A 19,982-nucleotide genomic window follows, 5' to 3' on the forward strand; every position below is an offset into this window, starting at 1 on the left:
AGAAATTATTCCTAGAAAGATGGGACAAAGTGCACAATGTTAGCTGTAATCTTACCTGAAAAATATTGGAGAGGTCACGAAGGTTAAAAATGTAATGAAATTTAATTGCTGTTGGCAAGAAATTTTGGGTCATTTTATGATGAAGCCAGATTGCGGCCTGTACCACTGCAGGAATGGTCTTTACTACTGATGTTGCAAAATTTGAGCTTAGAAAATGAAAACTTAGAATCTTGCTATAGATCATCTCCATGGAATCCACTGAAGGGAAATTCACTGCAAATACTGTAAAGTGTCTCTAGAAGTGAGGAACATAGAAGAACGATTATTTGTGCAAAACAATTCTACATTAATCAAGGATCTTGATCACAAAGAACAAAATACCATAAGATAATGCCATTTACCAATTCTAAACTAAACATTGAACGGAAATATACAAATAAGGAGCGTGACTGGACCCCAAGAGCTATGGTCCTTCTGGTATGCTGATGTACTAAGTCAGATGTTAGTTAGATGAGTTTAGTTTATTGTCAGGTGCACAGAGGTACAGTGAAATTTTTTTGTTGTGTGCTATGCAGTCAGCGGCAAGACGATACATGATTATAATCGAGTCGTTCACAGTGTACCAGGTACTTGTACCTGAAGCTGGATCTTACTAGATTAAACTTGGTTTCAGGACCTAGGATAATCTGGCTCATTCTCTAAACTTGCAGCGTTCAGTGGTGGGTCTACAATGTTGGCAGCATTTTGCATCAGTAAGTAGGTGCTTCAATTCTAGTATTGTCGATTGAAAGTTTAAAACCAATTTGAAATATGTATTTAATTTCCAACTTGAAAAGAAAAATCAACCTGATTTATTGTACAGTCGCAGTTAAGCAACTTCTTTTTACCTGAAGCCTTGGGTTGATGGTGAAGCTCCCTGCTGTTGGGTTCATGCAGCTGATATATTGACAGTTGTGAATTTCCTTCAGAGTTAACTTCTGTCGATCATACCTGATCATTTGTAAAAAGTAAAGAATTCAGAAAAGCATCATTCATTTAAATTGATAAAATAGCCGACAAAATAATTACAGATATTGTGGGATATGATTTAGATTGATGGTGGTGTGAAATGGGGAGTATGATTGGGCCTCCACTGTCTTTTTAGGTAGAGAATTCCACATGTTTACCATTATTTGGAAGGAATGTTGCTCCTCATCTTGCCATAAATGGAATATTGCATATTCTTAGATTGTGTTTTCTAGTTCCAGACTTCCCCACTGTAGGGAACATCCTTCCTGTATATCATCTACCCAGTTCCAACAGGATTTTATGTTTAAATAAGTTCCTATCTCATTCTTCCAAACACAAAGTAACTTATAGAAACATAGAAAATAGGCGCAGGAGTAGGCCATTCGGCCCTTCGAGCCTGCACTGCCATTCAATATGATCATGGCTGATCATATTGATTATGTCCAATCATCCTAATATTTCTGTACACGTCAATCTTGTCATTCCATAAATCAGCCTGGAGAACTTTCACTGCAGTCTCTCCATAAGAAGAAAATTATTATTCAGAAAAGGAGACTACAACCACGTACAAAGTTCAAAATGTGGTCTCACCATCGCATATACAATTGCACTTTGACATTTCTGCTATGGTACTCAATTGCTATTGTAGTGAAGACTTCAGGAAGCATGGTTAAGTACATGCCCCAATCAGCATCATTAGTGATGAAGCAGAAATGGTTAGGGGCTTCAAGTCCCAACCACACTGATACAACAGCCAAGGCAGCATTTCTAGACAATGTCTAGACCTCGAGGAAATTCAGCACATTTGCAATGACTTATAAACCTCGACAGGTAGATCATATTGAAAACAGAAAGAATCATTGTACTGAAGTCCTAAAAAAGTTGTTTAATACTAATTCATACATGGGACCTTAGTTTAATGCTTTTTGAAGTGTAAATATACAATATCTGCTAGTTCTTTCTTTCTACTAGCTACATCCTAAATAAACGCCAGTAAATGTGTCAAGTATGTTTCCCCTTCATAGATCCATGCAAACTTTGACTGATCCTGTTAATGTTTTCCAAATTCTTTGGTATTGGATCTTTAATAATAGATGCCTAGTAATTTCCCCACAACCAATATCCGACTGACTGGGTCCTGTACAAGTTCCAGTTTTCTCTCCATTTCTTTTTGAAAAAGCAGTGTTACATTAGCTATCCTCTAATTTGACCTGTTCTCAATCCTGACAATATGTGCTACTAGTGTGGAGTTAGGGGTCCAAAGAGCTTGTTACCTTGCGGTATTTTTCTGGAAAATAATGGCTGTTTCTGACTGTAAAGGGGCCTATATTTGTCTTCATTATGTTTTCCCTCGCAACATAATCGATAGAAGCTGTTGCAAATATTTTATTCCCATAGTGTAATTTCCCCTCTTAATTCATCCTTCGGTCCTCTTTACCCAATCCTCAGATTTGGGCCAATTTCTAGACGTCCTCTTTGGACGCAATACTATCTAATTTCCCTTGTTGGTCATGGTTTAGCCTCCCTTCCTATTATATTTGACCCAGGCAGGAATGAACAATGTTGCAGTTCATACATGTTCTTCTTAACTATTTGCCGTGGGTGACACAACATCACCCCAATCTATCTTAACAAACTCTCTCCTTGTACCATCATAATTTCTTTAAATGAGATTCCAAATTAACCACCTTAATGAAGAATTCTACCATAAGGGTACAACAAGAGTGCCAATTAATCCTTTTTTATAACACGATGCTCAGCCTAGATTGGCTTGCTTGTTCATTGGTTTCTCAATGTACCAATCCTGAAAGCCATCCCAATAAACCGCAGTATATGTCCAGAAAAAAATCCATGTCATCTCATTTTGTTTTCTGTCTGGAATAATTAAGATAACCAGAAATACTATGCAAGGTATCAAGCATTGGATAATTAGAAATTGTTTCAGAAATCCAAATTCTTGGATGGTTAAAGAAAGGATTTGCTTTGACTTGATCTGTCATGACTAAATCTTGAATTTGCAAAATTGCTCATTGTAGATCAGTTATGATCGATTTTAACAGAACTCCACCAATAGTGACAGATTCAAGCACAGCACCTTCCAAAGGAAACGTAAGGTAACCACTCTGAAACCACTCTAAAACTAGTCTGGCCTGCGAGCTCCATGAAAAACTGAAGAAATGCTGCACTTAGTGGTCTAATCTTTTAAATATTAAAATAAAATTCTGTTTAAATATTCAGGAAAACATAACCTGATCTTTCAATACTTTTCAGTACTTGACAGAAGTAGTGAGATTTTCTGATGTCGAGCTGACAGGTATCCCTCAACAAGCTCTATTAAAATAAATTATTTTGTCATTCATATTGTCACTTATTTTAGACACAGATGCATAAAAATTGGCTGCAGCTTTTTTCTACAAAAGCAATGACTGCATTTCAAAAGAACAATTCACTTATCATGAAGTACTTTCGCCTACCCAGAGATCACGGTAAAAAGACTTAATGGTTTCTCCTTTTTTTAGAACATCCAAAAGTGGTTTCTTGTACAGAAGCACTTTTGAACATTCATAGAGCAGCGTCTGATTTAGAAACATAGAAAGATAGGTGCAGGAGTAGGCCATTCGGCCCTTCGATTCAATATCTTCATTCAATATGATCATGGCTAAAGTCTGTTTCCCGTTACTGCTTTTTCCCCACATCCCTTGATTCCTTTAGCCCTAGAGCTAAATCTAACTCTCTCTTGAAAACATCCAGTGAATTGGCCTCCACTGCCTTCTGTAGCAGATAATTCCACAGATTCACAACTCTCTGGGGAAGACGTTTTCCCCCATTTCAGTTCTAAATGGCTTACCCCTTATTCTTAAATTGTGACCCCTGGTTCTGGACTCCCAACATCGGGAACATTTTTCCTGAATCTAGCCTTCCAATCCTTTAAGAATGTTATGTTTCTATAAGATCCCCTCTCATCCATCTAAATTCCAGTGATTACAAGCCCAGTCTACCCATTCTTTCATTATCGTTAATATATATTGTAAATAACTGGGGTCCCAGCACCGAGTCTTGCGGTACCTCACTAGTCACTGCCAGCCATTCTGAATAGGAGCATTAATTCCCACTCTTTGCTTCCTGTCTGCCAACCAGTTTGCTATCCATGTCAATACCCTACCCCAATAACATGTGGTCTAATTTTGCACACTAATCTCATGGCTGATCAGCGACAACGATGAGTCAGCCTACAGGGAGGAGATCCAGCACCTGACAGCCTGGTGTGCCAACAATAACCTCGTCCTCAACTCCAAGAAGACGAAGGAGATTATTGTTGACTTCAGGCAGACCAGAGGAGGCAGTCATACCCCCATCCATATAAACGGGACTGAGGTGGAGCGCGTCTCCAGCTATAAATTCCTCGGAGTACATATCTCAGAGGATTTGTCCTGGTCCCTCAACACCTCCAAGCTGATCAAAAAGGCACAGCAGCGCCTTTACTTCCTGAGGAGGCTCAAGAAAGCCCACCTGTCCCCCCGGATCCTGACCAACTTTTACCGCTGTACCATAGAGAGTATCCTGACCACCTGCTTCACGGTATGGTACAGCAGCTGCACTGCTGCGGACAGGAAGGCACTACAACGGGTGGTGAAAACCGCGCAGCACATCATCGGTGCCCCGCTCCCTGCCATGGATGCCCTCCACCGAAAACGGTGTCTGAGACGGGCTGGGAAGATCATCAAAGACCCCTCACACCCCAACCATGGACTGTTTGCCCTCCTCCCATCAGGGAGGCGGTACAGGAGCCTCAGGTCACGTACTAGTAGGATGAGGAACAGCTTCTACAACAATACAATCACATTGCTGAACTCGGAGTCCCGCCGATAGATTTCTCCGGTCCCTCCGTCCCCATTGTTTAATTATTCTGTATTTTTTGATTATTCTGTATCTTCTCTCTTTCTATTTTTTTTATTTCTTTATGCACAACTACTACGGACTGACGCAAAACTGCATTTCGTTGTACTGATACTTGTATTTGTGCGATGACGTTAAAGTTGAATTGAATTGAATTGAATGTGTGGGACCTTGTCAAAGGCTTTTTGAAAGTCCAGATACACCACGTCCACTGGCTCTCCCTTATCAATTCTACTTGTTACATCTTCAAAAAATTCCAGAATATTAGTCAAGCATGTTTTCCCCTTCATAAATCCATGCTGATTTCCAGCTGTGAATCACATTTGTTAGCTAGAATGTGACATGTTAAAAGAGAGCACACATTAACAAAGTCTACTCTGTAAAGGATGATTGGGACCTAAAGCGTCAGGAACTTCATGGACTTTCTGAACTGTAACAAACCTTAAAGATGCTCTGCTCTCTTAGCTCAGAAATTTAGCCAGTTTGCCATCAACATCACCACACTGTGAGGTAAAAGAGGTGAGAGATGGCGGTTTAAAGAACAAGGCAATGGATGCACATTTTTTCTGGAGGGGCAAACTGGAGAAAACTAGTCTTATTGTCTCAGCTGCTCCCCCTACAAAATTAGTAAACACTGTATAAACCCATAAGCTTGCAATAATATTCAGAACCACTATTTTGAGTGCTGTCAAGGGATGAGATTACCATCCATACAGAGGGAAAGATACCAGAATGCATTCAAGACCTTCATGAAAAAAATACAATGCCTCGGCTGAGATGTAAAAATCTCTGGGCCTTAACTGTTCAAAATGCAGAAGGAGGTATCAAAAATGCTAAGACTAGAATGTATCAGATGTATATAGAATCCCTGGGTAAGGAGTGAACCATCTTTTAGCTTTAGGTGTTTTATTGACAGAGGTACAGTGAAAAGCTTTGTTTTACATGCTATCCAAACATTTGAAAATACTATCTGTAAATATAATCAGTTCAAACTCAAGTACAATAAATGCGGATGGGGGTGTAGAGTACTGAATAGATTACTCAGCATTGTAACGAATCAGTTTAAAAAACAAAGTCAAATGTTGTAATGGGGTTGAGGCGAATCCGACCATATGCTAGCTTATCGAAAGGAATGTTCAGAAGCCTAACAACAGAGGGAAAAGCTCACAACCACCCATTTGACTACCCCATCAGACACCACCTGTCTGGTCTATGGAAGAGTTGGTGCATTAAACTCTACAGCTACCTTAAAATCCATAGAAATGGAGTGGAAGCAAGTCATCCTTGGATTACCCAAGAAGACTTTTGTACCTTGGACACAATTATAATGTAGGAAATCTGATAGCCAATTTGCACACAGCAAGTTCCAACAATAACATAAATAATCTGCATTTAGAAATGCTGAGATATGAAAATGTGTCATAATTGGGAACAAGTTCACTTCTCATTATCAGTGCTATATCATCTCTGAAGTCCATTTCAAGGAGCAGACAAGGCCCAGTTTAATATCTCATCTAAAAGTTGGCAATTTCATCTGTGGAGAATTATTTCAGTACTGCACTTGTTTGTCAGGGTGGGTTCACAGTTTTGGTCTCAAGTCACTGGAGGGGGTCTTGAACCATGAACACACTAACAAATAAGTGCAAGATGACCCAATATGCAAAATAAATGATTATTTTTAAAAATAATGTAAAATAAGATGTACAGGTGCCAACCTTTGGAAAAAAAACTAGTCAAGAGTACTCAAGAAACGATTTCTCCCAAATGAATACTCAAATCTTGTCTCTGCATTCACGTTACATCATTTGATCAGCTTATCAGACGTCATGGATCACAGAGCCTGTTCATGTGTTGTTTTATGTTTCTAACCCTGTACAAGGCCTGTATGTAATACTCACCAGTGCTTGTAATCAATGTTCTGGCGGATAAGTGTGTGGGGCTGAACTGTTCCATAAGTATCCACCTCTGGCATATTCATGTCATCAATAAAATAAATTAATTTTTTATTTCCAGGGGGCCCATAATTACGACCAGCTTTTTTCTCAAGAGACTTCTCAAGAACACCTGATTTAAATTTAAATTGATAAAAAGATAAATCTGTAAGTAGCAAATCAGTGGAATTCAACAAATAATTAAATAAAAAGATGAAAGCTATGAATTTGGACTATTGTGAAAAATCACATGTAAAAAGATTCATTGAAAATATCAAGGCAATATCATGGCAATTTCATTGATTAATTTTAAAAAAGACAATTTGTACACTTTAATTACAGTTCATGTAAGCAATAAACCCTTGTTTAAAAAAACAATTCCCATATCAAGTTAAATGAAGTACAAATCAAATGCCGGAAATCCATAGTGATTGGTAAAAAAACAATTCCCATATCAATAAATGACATCAGGTGTTATAATTTGTGAGATTTGAGCATTAGTTAAATGAAATACAAATCAAATGCCGGAAATCCATAGTGATTGGTGAAGGTGAGTCGATTTCTTAAAATTAGCCAGGCAGGGTCTTGGGTTTGTTGGAGATACACACAATGCACAATTCACAGGAGCCACATGGGGTATTCATCACAAAAAACGAAAAAGCTTTTAACTTGCCAGTTGTAGAGTGGGTTGCCATCATCTTTTCCCTTCCATTGAAGGAACTCAGCCTGTCCTAAGTTAGCTCTTTTCACCCAGGACTACATATCAATAATTGTGAGAAGAAAATGTCTTCGACATGACCCCCAAAAAGCAGCTACGTGTGCAAACACTTTAACTTCTGTGATGTTGCATAGGGTTTATATGGAATGCAACTAGAGGTTGCTCATCTAGTTTTGCAAAGGATGGACAGAAGATCTATTGTTTACTGGACTGCAGAGAAATACCATCAACAAAGCTGAACCCAAATCATCAGGGAAATCAATCTGAGAATCAAATAGATTTTTTTTTTAACATAGGCTTTGTATTGAACTGATGTCATGAGGCCGAAGCAAGCATCTGCCCAAGTTTGGTAAGTAGTTCCAGAATCATCTTAACTTACGTTGTAACATCACTGAAGAGGTATAATAGTTGAAAGGAACTTTGGCGACCATATAATCTTCTGATAGATTGGCAAGTCTGTCTTCTACTAATATTGTTTTGCCGATGCCAGCATTTCCCACGAGCATAATTGGCTTCCCTTTTTCCAATAACAAATTTACAAAGTATTGCAGTCGGGTTGTCTCAGCTGTAGGAACAAGAACTGCCTGCAATGAACAAAGAACACATTGGATAATCTGATAATACACAGGATTAGTAAAAAATCTAATTTATTCTAATCATACAATTTAATATTATGGTTCAATATACAGTAAACCCTCATTATTCCAGACCTTGGATTTTGGTTATAGCGGACAGAATGTCCCCACAGTTATCAGACACCGCAATCTCTTTAAGAACACAGGCTGCCAGTTCCCCTGCAGAGGTCATTGAAATTGATAAGCCATTGCTTGTGCAATGATGGACACAAAAAGCTGGGATAACTCAGCAGGTCAGGCAGTGTCTCTGGAGAGCATGGATAGGTGGCGTTTCGGTCAGGACCTACCTCTGGATGGTGCCGCACACCCGACCGCCATGAGGCCAAGGCCTGCAACGACACCAGGACATGCAGCACCAACATTCACCGCATCCCCGGCCTCTCTGAAGCCAGGACCACCAAACCTGCTGCCAACCCGCACTATCGCCCCAGCCACTTTCAGACCAGTCCTACTGACCTTCACCACCAGGCCTGGCTGCCAACGCCAGCCAGCTTCCAGTCAAACATAAAGCTGCCACTGCCACGTCTGCCACCGCCATCACTAACCCTTACCTGCACTCTGGCCACCTGTGGACTGCAACCAACGACTCCACCAATCCTCAACACTCCCGCAGACACCACCCGGCCCGTCAACTCACCTCTATTCCAAGCCCAATTCAAGTCTTAGTCTGAAGAGGTGTCTCGAACCGAAACGTCACCTATCCATGTTCGTGAATCGCACCATGGGATTGACTTTTAAATTTTGTTGTACCATGTGCAATGACAATAAAGAGATTCATTCATTCATTCATTCATTCACCAGAGATGCTGCTAACTCCAGCACATTGTGTCCTTTTGTGTATTAACCAGCATCTGCAGTTGTTTGTCTCTATTACTTGTACAATGATAATAGTAATTCCTCCCCCTTTACATGAGCAGAACATCGGGTCAACAGGCTGGGCAGGTCCTCCACTCCCAGGTGAAAAATAATACAAACTGAGCCAACATCACAGATGGATCACTCATCGAGGCAGATAAATCATGTTACCTGAAATTGTAGAATACAATATTGAGCTTAGACGGCTGCAAGGTGCTCATTTTGTTTGGCTTTCTCTACTCCCTTTTTTTCTTTTCTCCTCCATTTGTAGTGGAGGACATGGCCAGCCTGACCTGACAGGCATGTCTTTCTGCTCTGCATTTTGCAACTCCCATATTCTTTTGTCTCTACTCGCAATTTCCAATTGCTCCCATTGGCTCATTGACGGATATCCTTGTTTACAGTGTACCATAATATCATGTGATAGGAGTAGAATTAGGCCATTCAGCCTATCGAGTCTACTCTGCCATGGCTGATCTATCTCTCCCTCTTAACCCCATTCTCCTCATAGCCTCTGACACCCATATCATTGTGACCATCGCAGTTTTACCCCACCTGCATCTTCCCTGAAACTTAAGCCAGTCCCACTTACGTGTCCTTGGCACGCTAATTACGCGACCTCGTTGTTGCGTTGAGGCGCGACGGTCCCACGCAACTTCATGCGCCCGCACAGCCGTCTGGAGCGTGTGATGTCATTTGAAGATGGACGCAAATGCAGGAGTAACTCAGCGGGACGGCAGCATCTCTGGAGAAAAGGAATGGGTGACATTCTGTTTCGAGACTCATCTTCAGTCTGAAAAGGGTCTTGACCTGAAACGTCACCCATTGCTTCTCTCCAGAGATGCTGCTGGTCCCGCTGAGTTACTCCAGCATTTTGTGTCTATCTTCAATTTTCTTGTCCCCGCTCTGGGAATAGAAGAGGGGGCGGATCCGGACCGCAACGGCCGTGAGCCCCAGGCCGAGTTCGGCGATCGTTTGCCTGCTTCTGCTGTTGGAGGCGAGACGTTGCGTCGCGCCAGGGTCTTGGACCTGTCCCACTTTGGCCGTCAGTTACATGACAGGCCATTGGCGCGCGAAGATTTTGTTCGCTACAAACATTTCGGAGCCCCGGGTGATGTCGCGCACAATTACATACCCCTCCGCGCTTCTCAGTGGGACCAGCCCCGTGCGGCCATACGATGCCCGTGCGCCTCAACACGACCACGAGGTCACGTAATTTGCGTGCCAAGGACACATGAGTGGGGCAGGCCCTTAAATAAGTTTCCTTTGCCTCCACAGTTGTAGCTGTTTCTCTTCCCACAGGTGCAGTTTTTTCCATCATTTGTTTACATTTTGTTTTCCCAAAATCTACAATTTTAAAAAATTTTCATTTTAATTTACAGTAATTCCTGTTTTATTTCTGCCAATGGCAAACGGCCTACAAATTAGTATGTTTGGTCAGGAACTGATTTTTTCAACCTTTACACAATATTCTTTTGAAGCATTTGAAGGCAAAGCCTTAGAAAATGCAAGTATAGATGTTTAATACAGGTGCACAACCTTTTATCCGGAGTTCCGGAAATCGAAAAGCTCCGAAAACCGGACATTTTTTCCAGGATGTCGTCTGCACACCAAAGCTCGCGTTTGGCGCCAAACTTGACCCGAAAAGACCCACGGTCTGTACTACTGTAGCGGCTGCCTCCTCCCCGTAGACCGGGGAGACACTTAAACATCTGTAAATCATTGCTTAAATGTTAGTCAGTTAGTTTGGAGGGCTTTTATGTGAAGGGGGAGGAGGGGGTGAAGGGGGAAACTTTAATTCTTAGTCCCCTACCTGGTGGGAGAGGCGGGGAGCGGGCAATGCCTTACCGGGTCGCCGTGCTGTAAGCTCCGGAGCGCTGTGGCCGTCGACTCCCAACATCGCGGAGCTGGGGGCTGCGGGCATCGGCCGCGGGCGGCGCCGATTGTAGCTCTGACCCCGGCAACTCTACCCCGGGCTGCGCGGCACTCCAAATCCAGCGCGGCCCGCGGCCGGACGCCCGCAGCCTGCGATGTTGTGTGTCCGCGGCCGCAGCGCTCCGGAGCTTACCGCACGGCGACCCGGTAAGGCATTGCCCGCTCCCCGCTGGTATCCCAGCGCTGCGACGCCGCCGATTCCCAACATCGCGGAGCTGGGGCTGCGGGCGTCCGGCCGTGGGCAGCGCTGGAATTGGAGCGCCACGCAGCCAGGGGTAGAGTTGCCGGGGTCGGAGCTCCAACCAGCGCCGCCCGCGGCCGGACACCCGCAGCCCCCAGCTCCGCGATGTTGGGAGTCGGCAGCCACAGCGCTCCAGAGCTTACTGCATGGCGACCCAGTAAGGCATTGCCCGCTCCCCGCCTCTCCGACCAGGTAAGGGACTAAGAATTAAAGTTTCCCCCTTTACCCTCCCCACCACATAAAATCCCTCCAAACTAACTGACTAACATTTAAGCAATGATTTACAATGATTCCCCGGTCTCCGGGGAGGAGGCAGCCACTCCAGACTTTTCAAGCCGCCCGCGCTACCTACCTAATCTACGCTAAAAATCTTCCATTCGGAAATCCGAAGAATTCCGAAATCCGAGAAGTGTCTGGTCCCAAAGCTTTCGGATAAAAGGTTGTGCACCTGTAATGTAATTTTTGACCTTATAATGTATTGAATACACTATCTGAACCTGTAATTTTAAACTTGTTCTTTCTTTTCAGTTCCAGTATTTCAATTCTGAGATTTTTAGCATATGCACTTTCCTCCTATCTGAATATATTTCGGTTCACTTACTTGTAATGGATTATCTGCTTCCATTTCAAATGCTGCGAGGTTTTCAGACCAAGGACTAAATTTTTTTGTTTCTGGATCAAGATAATAATCAAAGACAGTCCCTTGCGATGGAAGTTTAACAGCTTTCATCTCTTTGTACCACCATTGACTGAATTTAACTCGATAATCAACCAACTGAAAAAAACCCAAAATAAATAAATACATTTAAGTTAAGTTATTGGTATTTCTATCTGTGGGCTGAAGCCTTTAAATGATTGATACTACTAATCTTCTGAAGACAAGAAACGTAACCAGCATCATGTAAGATTCATTGCAATACTATAAAAAGGCCAGATTGAAATTTCTACAAGGCACAATAATCTAATGCAATTAGATATGATGAACAAGAAGACTGATGAGAGCACTGTGGTAGATGTTGCTGACATGGACTTTAGCATGACCTTTGATAAGGTACCACATGGAATGCTGGACAGGAAGGTTAGATCACAAGGAATCAAAATGCACATTCGATAGCACATTGGCAGACAATATATTGGATAGAAAAGGTTTGGAGGGATATAGGGCAAATCCAGGCAAATTAATAAAACCAGGTCGGCATGAATGAGTTATTTATCCATGCTGTATGCTCTAGAGACAAATTTGGGTAGCTGGATTAGAGAAGGTAAATCCAAAAGCAAGGGAATTATATTAGTAATTCATTTTTTCCCCGCCTTAGCAGTACACAGGCTGGAAGTAAAGACCTGCGTTTCCAGTCAGTTGAAGCATATGTTGGGATAAAGTAGGGCAGGTGAACCTCTTCAAAGAGAGAAGCGAGTCAGTTAAATAGTTTGGACTTCCACAAAACTGGTTAGCTATGGGGAAAAAGAAAATAACTTCCTAATCCAAGACTTCAAAATTGCAGATAAAAAAAAATTATCGGTGAGGAATCAATGATAATCATCTTTCTGGGAGCTGCAGAGTGAAGTTTGTGGCCTCACTGGCGTGTCAGATGGACCAGTACAGTGGGGGTTTCTACAGAACCTTTTCCAACCCACTGGAGGGCACTATTGCATATGTTTCCGAGCAACTGCTGGGATTATCAATTGTGGAAATTTAAGATCAGTAACACAGTCAGCGTGATTCAATTTTACATTGTAAAACCAACATCAATTTTCAGCAAAACAATATAGTGCTGCATACAAAATGCCAAATAGTCTAGTAGTCACTTCTACTATTAACAATCTTATGCTTGCTTTGGAAATTGTCTATAGTCGGTACCAATGCAGGGATAGGCGTAAATGTTATTTTATTTCTCGTTATGTTGGCAAAGGCATAAAATGATATTAAGTACTAATGTTCAGTCATTTTTCTATGCATTCAAATCCATTACATGAAGGCAATGTCTGAAATAGGAAGAATCAACCTGATCTTGATATACTGCTCCACCAAAGGCCCAAATGCAGGCAAAGACAAAATAAAGCTCGTATAGTTCTCTTGGAGAATCAGGAGGTACATTCTTTGGTGTCAGTAGACAGTCCAAAAGGGAGCAAAGAGTCTAAAAAGGAATAATATAAATATAAAAACAGAAAAGTTATTTAAATTAGCATAAATTCTCACAACCCACAACAGTTCATCAGAAGAGTACATAATGCAATGCGGCACACAGCTTCATGGATCAGTCTAATCCGAGCCGCAAGGTTTTGATCGGTCAGAGTAAATTCGTATTTTCTATGATAGTGCAACATGAGTGCTAATAAACTGGCAGCCAATTTTAGGATTCTCCCAGTATTGTAACACTGCCTATTTCACACTTTCACTGAAAATTTGCCCTTCTAACACTTGCCAGAAACACTGGATTGAACCTCGATGAGATTTGGACAAAAATGTATTTCTGCCTATATACAACATTTAGTTCCAAACCCAAGTGTACGGTGTTTAATGACCTTGGCATATTAACAATATTGTTTAATTGAGAGTTCTCACCATCAATGATGATTATTCTGTTGATAACTTATTTTGTTTATTCAAAGATCCTTCGGACACCACAATGCATTAATACCACCCATGTGGTTAGGGGAACAAGAGACCAGGGCACAATAAAACGCAAGCTTCTGTATTCAGCAAAAGTGTTGACATATTTAGCCATCATAAAGTTTTCCTGAATACCGACCATGCTTCCACACATCATTTCATGGACTTCAGAGAACCTTCTTGCAAAGTTATTCTTTTAACATCTAATGTTTCGATGTCTATAACTTTAGACATTTTGCCCTGAGAAAAATCAGTATCCAAGGGAAATTAAAGCTGCAGACACAGGATGCTGTATTCTCCATCTTTATCATGACACTTTCTCGTTTTGCAACAGCATGGGATTTTCCATCCAACCGCAAAAACAGGAAGGCAGATTACTATCTAAATGGAGTCAAGTTGGGAAAAGGGGAAGTACAACGGGATCTGGGGGTCCTTGTACATCAGTCTATGAAAGTAAACATGCAGGTACAGCAGGCAGTGAAGAAAGCGAATGGCATGTTGGCCTTTATAACAAGAGGAATCGAATACAGCAACAAAGAGGTCCTTCTGCAGTTGTACAGAGCCCTAGTGAGACCACAACTGGAGTATTGTGTGCAGTTTTGGTCCCCTAATTTGAGGAAGGACATTCTTGCTATTGAGGGAGTGCAGCGTAGGTATACAAGGTTAATTCCCGGGATGGCGGGACTGTCATATGCTGAGAGAATGGAGCAGCTGGGCTTGTACACTCTGGGGTTTGGAAGGATGAGAGGGGATCTTATTGAAACATATAAGATTGTTAAAGGTTTGGACACGCTAAAGGCAGGAAACATGTTCCCGATGTTGGGGGAGTCCAGAACCAGGGGCCACAAATCAGGTAGTACATAGCAGGTGATGGACATGACCATTTAAAACAGTCGATGGGTCTGCAAAGTGGCAGGCTGGATATGTCACCAGAAAAGGACGCGTACCAGTGAGCAGGTGATTCATGTCTGTTAATCACACTATGTTAATCTAAATGTCTTATCAATGTTGTGATTGTATCCAATTTCACCATCTCCTCACTCAGTGAGTTCCAGACATCAATTGCTGCAAACCATATTTCCAGCCATAATTTTAAATAATGCAATGCTGCATCCAAATTTGTGCAGTGCACGCCAAGCAGCCGACTCTCCTTATGCCTAAACTCAAAGTGCTGGAGTAATTCAGCGGGTCAGGCAGCAACTCCAAAGATGCTGCCTGACCCGCTGAATTACTCCAACACTGTGTTTAGCTCAAGAGTCCAGCGTCTGCAGATCCTTGTTATTTCCCATGCCTACACTGATAGGCACCCTTCCCAGAGTAAAAGCACTGAAAGAAATATTATAGTGAATATATTTTAAATACTATAATTTCCAGTTATCAGCTGCAGTTATGTATAGGTATACAGTTATGAAAACTTCAAATGTAGAGAGACAGATAATGGAAGAGGGTAGATGATTACCTGAACCATGCTGTTTTCTGGTATGGGTGTGATGGTTTTTATGGAGGATCGCAGTTGTTCTAGGCATAAAGGAACATACTTATCAAAGAGAATCGTTAAGTTGATTTTTTCTGACTGGTATATTCTTGCGTCAATCCAGCTGGTCACATACCTATGTATCAAAGATAACACATTTATGGTTGCCATTTAGTCCAGAAAGACAGATGTTACAATATCTTTTAAAAGTGTACATTTCTAGAAAGGCATTCCACCTCAAAGATAGTATTTTCAACAGCAACATTTCTAATATTTCAAATTAATTTTTTTTAATCTCAGCTTCAGGTTGGGTATCACATTTGAATAAATAATGGACACAATATTTACCCCTCCCCTCCAATCAAAAGTACGGTAAAAGAACTGCCCACTGATGAAAAGGGGACCATCTGTCCTCTGAGATAAGAACACAGAATCATATCTATCTATCTATCTATCTATCTATCTATCTATCTATCTATCTATCTATCTAGCTATCTATCTATCTATCTAACTAAAAGTCTGTTCTTGACCGGTTTTAGCCATCTGTGCTGCGATTTCCGAGAGAACGCCGCCACCTACGGCCGTCATTTTTAGCCACCTTGCTCAGAGCCCCCCTCCGCCGCATGTGTGCCGAGGATTTTTCCCGTCGATTAAAAATGACAGAGATATTAATGTTTTTACAAAATTCCCCATTCTCTCTGCTGCCCCCCTGGCGGAAGGGGGGAGGGACTATAAAACCAGGAAGTGGTGTGCCACAGTCTCTTCAAGATGGAGGAAGGCAGAGGGTCACGTTTCTCTGAGCTGTGAATAACACTGAACACATGTAAGTTTACTCAAATGTAAGTGCACTTAGTGGTTCTAAAATGCTTGCAGAATGTGTCTATTGGTTCTAAAGCTTGTGTCTATTGGTTCTAAAAATGTCTATTGGTTCTAAAGCTTGCAAAAAAATGTCTATTGGTTCTAAAGCTTGCAAAAAAATGTCTATTGCTTCTAAAGCTTGCATAAAAATGTTTATTGATTCCTAAGCTTGCAAACAAATGTCTATTGGTTCTAAAGCTTGCATAAAAATGTCTATTGGTCTAAAGCTTGCAAAATAATGTCTATTGGTTCTCAAGCTTGAAAAAAAATGTCTCAATTGCTTCTAAAGCTTGCAAAAAATGGCTTGGGAGCTATTGCTAAAGGCACTACTTACTGAAAATGGTGGCTCTATTGGTTCTGCAAAAAGCTTGAAAGACAAAAAATGTGGCATATTGAAAGGTTCTCAAAAGCTTTGGCTTGGAGTTGAAAAAATTGTCTATGGCGGCTTGGTTGCTTTCTTGAAAAAGGCACTACTTTGCAGTACTAGCGTTCCATAAAGCACCCTCCCTGCCCCCCCCCCTGGGAGCTCCTTGAAGTTGAAAGGCCCCTGGTTGGCTGGTGGCTTGGATGCAATGGCTTGTGTCTTACTGAAATTGAAAGTGCACTAGTTTACTTACTGCAAATGGTGGCATGAAGTTGTACGGCACTACTTACTGCAAATGGTGGCTTGGGTGTGGCTTGAAGTTAAAAAAAATGTACCACTCCTGTTTGCAAATGATGGCAATACCACTTGGGTGTGGCTTGTCCCCAAGTTGAAAGACACCACTCACTGAAAAATGGTGGCATGTTGAAGTTGAAAGGCACTACTTTTACTGCAAAATGGGTGTGGTCTTTATGGAGGGAGGGGGTACTGTGGTGGCTTTGAAACTTTTTTTTACAAATCTCTTGCCCTGCGGATATGCGATTTTTTCCCCCTATCGTATCTCCGTCCACACTGCAGCCTAACATCGAGGAGCTGGATGCCTCTGCTGGAGACCGACTTTGGGGAGCTCCAACCGCGGGCGCCTACGGGACTTTACCACATCCGTGAGCTGGGACCCCGACTTCCCTAGTTTGTTATATTTGCCAGGGTTCGAGCAATGGCTGCCTCGCCAACTGTCTGTCTCTTCCTTCTGAATTTGTTAAATGTTTCCAACCGAGCCTGCGGACTTTTTTTTAACAATCTCTTGCTGCGGATATGCGAGCTCGCATTCCCTGGTAACATAGAGACCGACTTCGGGGCTCCAACCGCGGGCGCGGGATCATGAGCTGCCGATCCCTTTGCCAGGGTTCGACCTCTGAACTCCAACCGAGCCTGCGGACTTTAACAATGCGGAGCTCGCATTCCCTGGTTAGAGACCGACTTCGGGAGCTCCAAGCCGCGGGAACTTTGACCGCCCCGACGCGGGGGCTTCGACCGCCAGCTGTGGGGCTTCGATCGCCCCGACGGGTGGTTCGACTGCCCCGACCGCGGGAGAGAAATGAGGGAAGAAGATTAGAATTTATTGCCTTCCATCACAGTGAGGAATGTGGAATCCACTGTGGTGGATTCTATGTTAAGTTTTATGTACAGTAGTTGTGTGTCTTGTTGCTTTATTTAGTATGGCTGTATGGTAATACGAATAGCACTGTACCTTAATTGGTACACGTGAGAATAAAAGACCTTTGAAATAACTAACTTACTTCAACCTTAATGCCCCATTATAAACTTTTATTAAATTCTAACCTTTTATTCACTTTGTAGATGCCTTCACTGGTCTACATTTTGATTTGCCTTCAGGTACATAGACCCCCGATTCCGAAAACCTCTCCCTTAAACCTTTGCTTCCGCAACTCCATCATTAAAACCCAAATTGTTGATAAATGATCTTTCCTCTAAACTACTTATTTGGCACAGCATTCAATTATTGCCTTTTTGCCTTGCAAAATAATTTTGTAACATTTAAAAAATAATATGCATTGGTTAATTACTGCACTTATTCCCCTAGAATGTCTGAGAACCTCCTCTAATTTTCTTTTACTTTTTAGGTTATTCCACTGTTAAAGTCAGCCATGCCGAAATGGAGATAGCCGAGAGCTTTAGATACCCAGGCATAAATATTACCAACAATTTGTCCTGGACCAATCAATTTGTAGCTATGGAAATGAAAGCATATCAATGCCGATACAAGACTAAGGGAGTTCGACATGTCTCCAACGATTCTTACCAACTTCTACTGATGCATCATAGAAAGCATCTTATAAGGATGAGTCACCGCTTGGTTTGTCAACTGCTCCAACTAAGACCACAAGAAATTGCAGAGTTGTGGATGTAGCCCAGTCCATCACACAAACCAGACTCCTTTTGCGAAAGCAGCCAGCATAACCAAGGACCGTTTATACCCCAGGCACTCTCTCTTCGTCTCTCTCCCATCGGGCAGAAGATATAAAAGCTTGGAAAGCATGTACCAACAGATAAAGGAACAGCTTATTCCCTGCATATATCTGACCATAGAACAGCACCACCTTAAGTTAAGGGCAAAGTCCTGCTCATCCAACTTACATAGCAAAGTCTCACAGACAGCACTATTAAAGTTACAAGATAATTTTAGTGAAATTGGGGGGCATGAGTAAAATATTTTTACTATGAAGGTACAAGACAAAACATTATTTGTTACTAAAATCAGCAACTCACGGATTCCAGCCCAAATCCTGTGGATTGACGTATAAAATGCCTGCTCTTGAAACAGTAGCTGGTGTTGCAGTTTTTAAATGGCTTATTTCAAACAAAAGACGCATGGATGGATTTAGTGGAATACGTTCATTGCTGGCAAGTGTCAGGACCTGCATGCAAATATCAAAAAGGGAGCTTAGAGTTATCAATACATAGAAATCAAGCATCAGAGTGTTTAGTTGTCATATGCACTGACAATAGATCAATGAAATGCTAACTTGCAGCAGCATTACAAGTCACAATAGAATCAATTTGCAGTAATAGTTAAAAGTTTGCATTTAATGTTTTAAAATACTTTTTTTTAAAGAATATTTCCATCATATGTGGCTGGATCAAAGAGTGTAAAGGTTATGTAAATCCAAGGAAACTGGGAAATATTGATAAACCGTGGTAACTGCCGCACAGCCTTATGAGGGATGAAGCATATGTCTGAAGAACAAAGAAACTTCGCATTTGTATACCCAATGGGCAGGACTCAAATTAAAATGTGATGAACGAGAATTTTTTTGAATTATTGTGTACTGCAAACACGTAATCTAAATAAAATATAGAGATAAACGTATTGTTGATTTTGGGGTATTTGAGAAAAAAATGAGCAAGATGCACAGAAACAGATACACAGATGCAGTTTGCGCAGAAACAAATGTTCAGAATAGAATGCTGATTGATTACTATAAAAGTTGACACAGAGCTGGAGGCATGAATCTAAGTATCAATGGGAGATCTAATTGAAATCCCGGGGAAGAACAAATATAATGGAACAGATGAGAGATAAATTTGTTATTCAAATCAATCATCCGAACATGGTGAGACTCTTCATTTGGATCGTAAAGGTAAAAGGATAATTAAAAAAAGCTGTTAAAGCCATCTTTAACTTTAGGAATGGTGATAAATGGACATTTGGGACATTGCTTGGTGCAAAAACAATATTCCCAATTTTGACAAAGACGGTGCAACTATATCCATGTTTTGTTGGCACCATTAAGAGTTGATTCTGTTTGGGTTTTTTTAATAATGCCTAGATGGAATGATTCTGAAGACTTGAGATGTCAGTGTGTTTCAGGTACCTTTTGCAGGAGAACAGACAACATGAATACGTATTTGTGAAACAATTTAAAGAATATATT

The 19,982-nt window shown here is 41.4% G+C and overlaps 1 protein-coding gene and 1 long non-coding RNA gene across 2 annotated transcripts in view; one reads left to right on the forward strand and one right to left on the reverse strand.

Moving 5' to 3' along the window:
- The window catches only part of LOC129712728 (uncharacterized), a 41,358-nt gene extending 21,407 nt beyond the window's left edge, over window positions 1–19,951 (forward strand). Inside the window, exon 3 of the long non-coding RNA XR_008726117.1 lies at window positions 19,909–19,951. This is a non-coding gene — a long non-coding RNA (uncharacterized LOC129712728). The remainder of the gene's footprint in view (window positions 1–19,908) is intronic.
- The window catches only part of LOC129712715 (dynein axonemal heavy chain 11-like), a 286,248-nt gene that overhangs the window by 127,559 nt on the left and 138,707 nt on the right, over window positions 1–19,982 (reverse strand). Inside the window, exons 42-49 of the mRNA XM_055661378.1 lie at window positions 18,817–18,965; window positions 15,291–15,441; window positions 13,224–13,355; window positions 11,822–11,995; window positions 7,934–8,138; window positions 6,804–6,969; window positions 888–990; window positions 56–295 (exon numbers count right to left, since the gene is read on the reverse strand). Coding sequence (XP_055517353.1) covers window positions 56–295; window positions 888–990; window positions 6,804–6,969; window positions 7,934–8,138; window positions 11,822–11,995; window positions 13,224–13,355; window positions 15,291–15,441; window positions 18,817–18,965 — 1,320 coding nt within the window. The remainder of the gene's footprint in view (window positions 1–55; window positions 296–887; window positions 991–6,803; window positions 6,970–7,933; window positions 8,139–11,821; window positions 11,996–13,223; window positions 13,356–15,290; window positions 15,442–18,816; window positions 18,966–19,982) is intronic.

The sequence above is a fragment of the Leucoraja erinacea genome, chromosome 2 (assembly GCF_028641065.1).
Source record: "Leucoraja erinacea ecotype New England chromosome 2, Leri_hhj_1, whole genome shotgun sequence".
Classification (NCBI taxonomy): Eukaryota; Metazoa; Chordata; class Chondrichthyes; order Rajiformes; family Rajidae; genus Leucoraja; species Leucoraja erinaceus.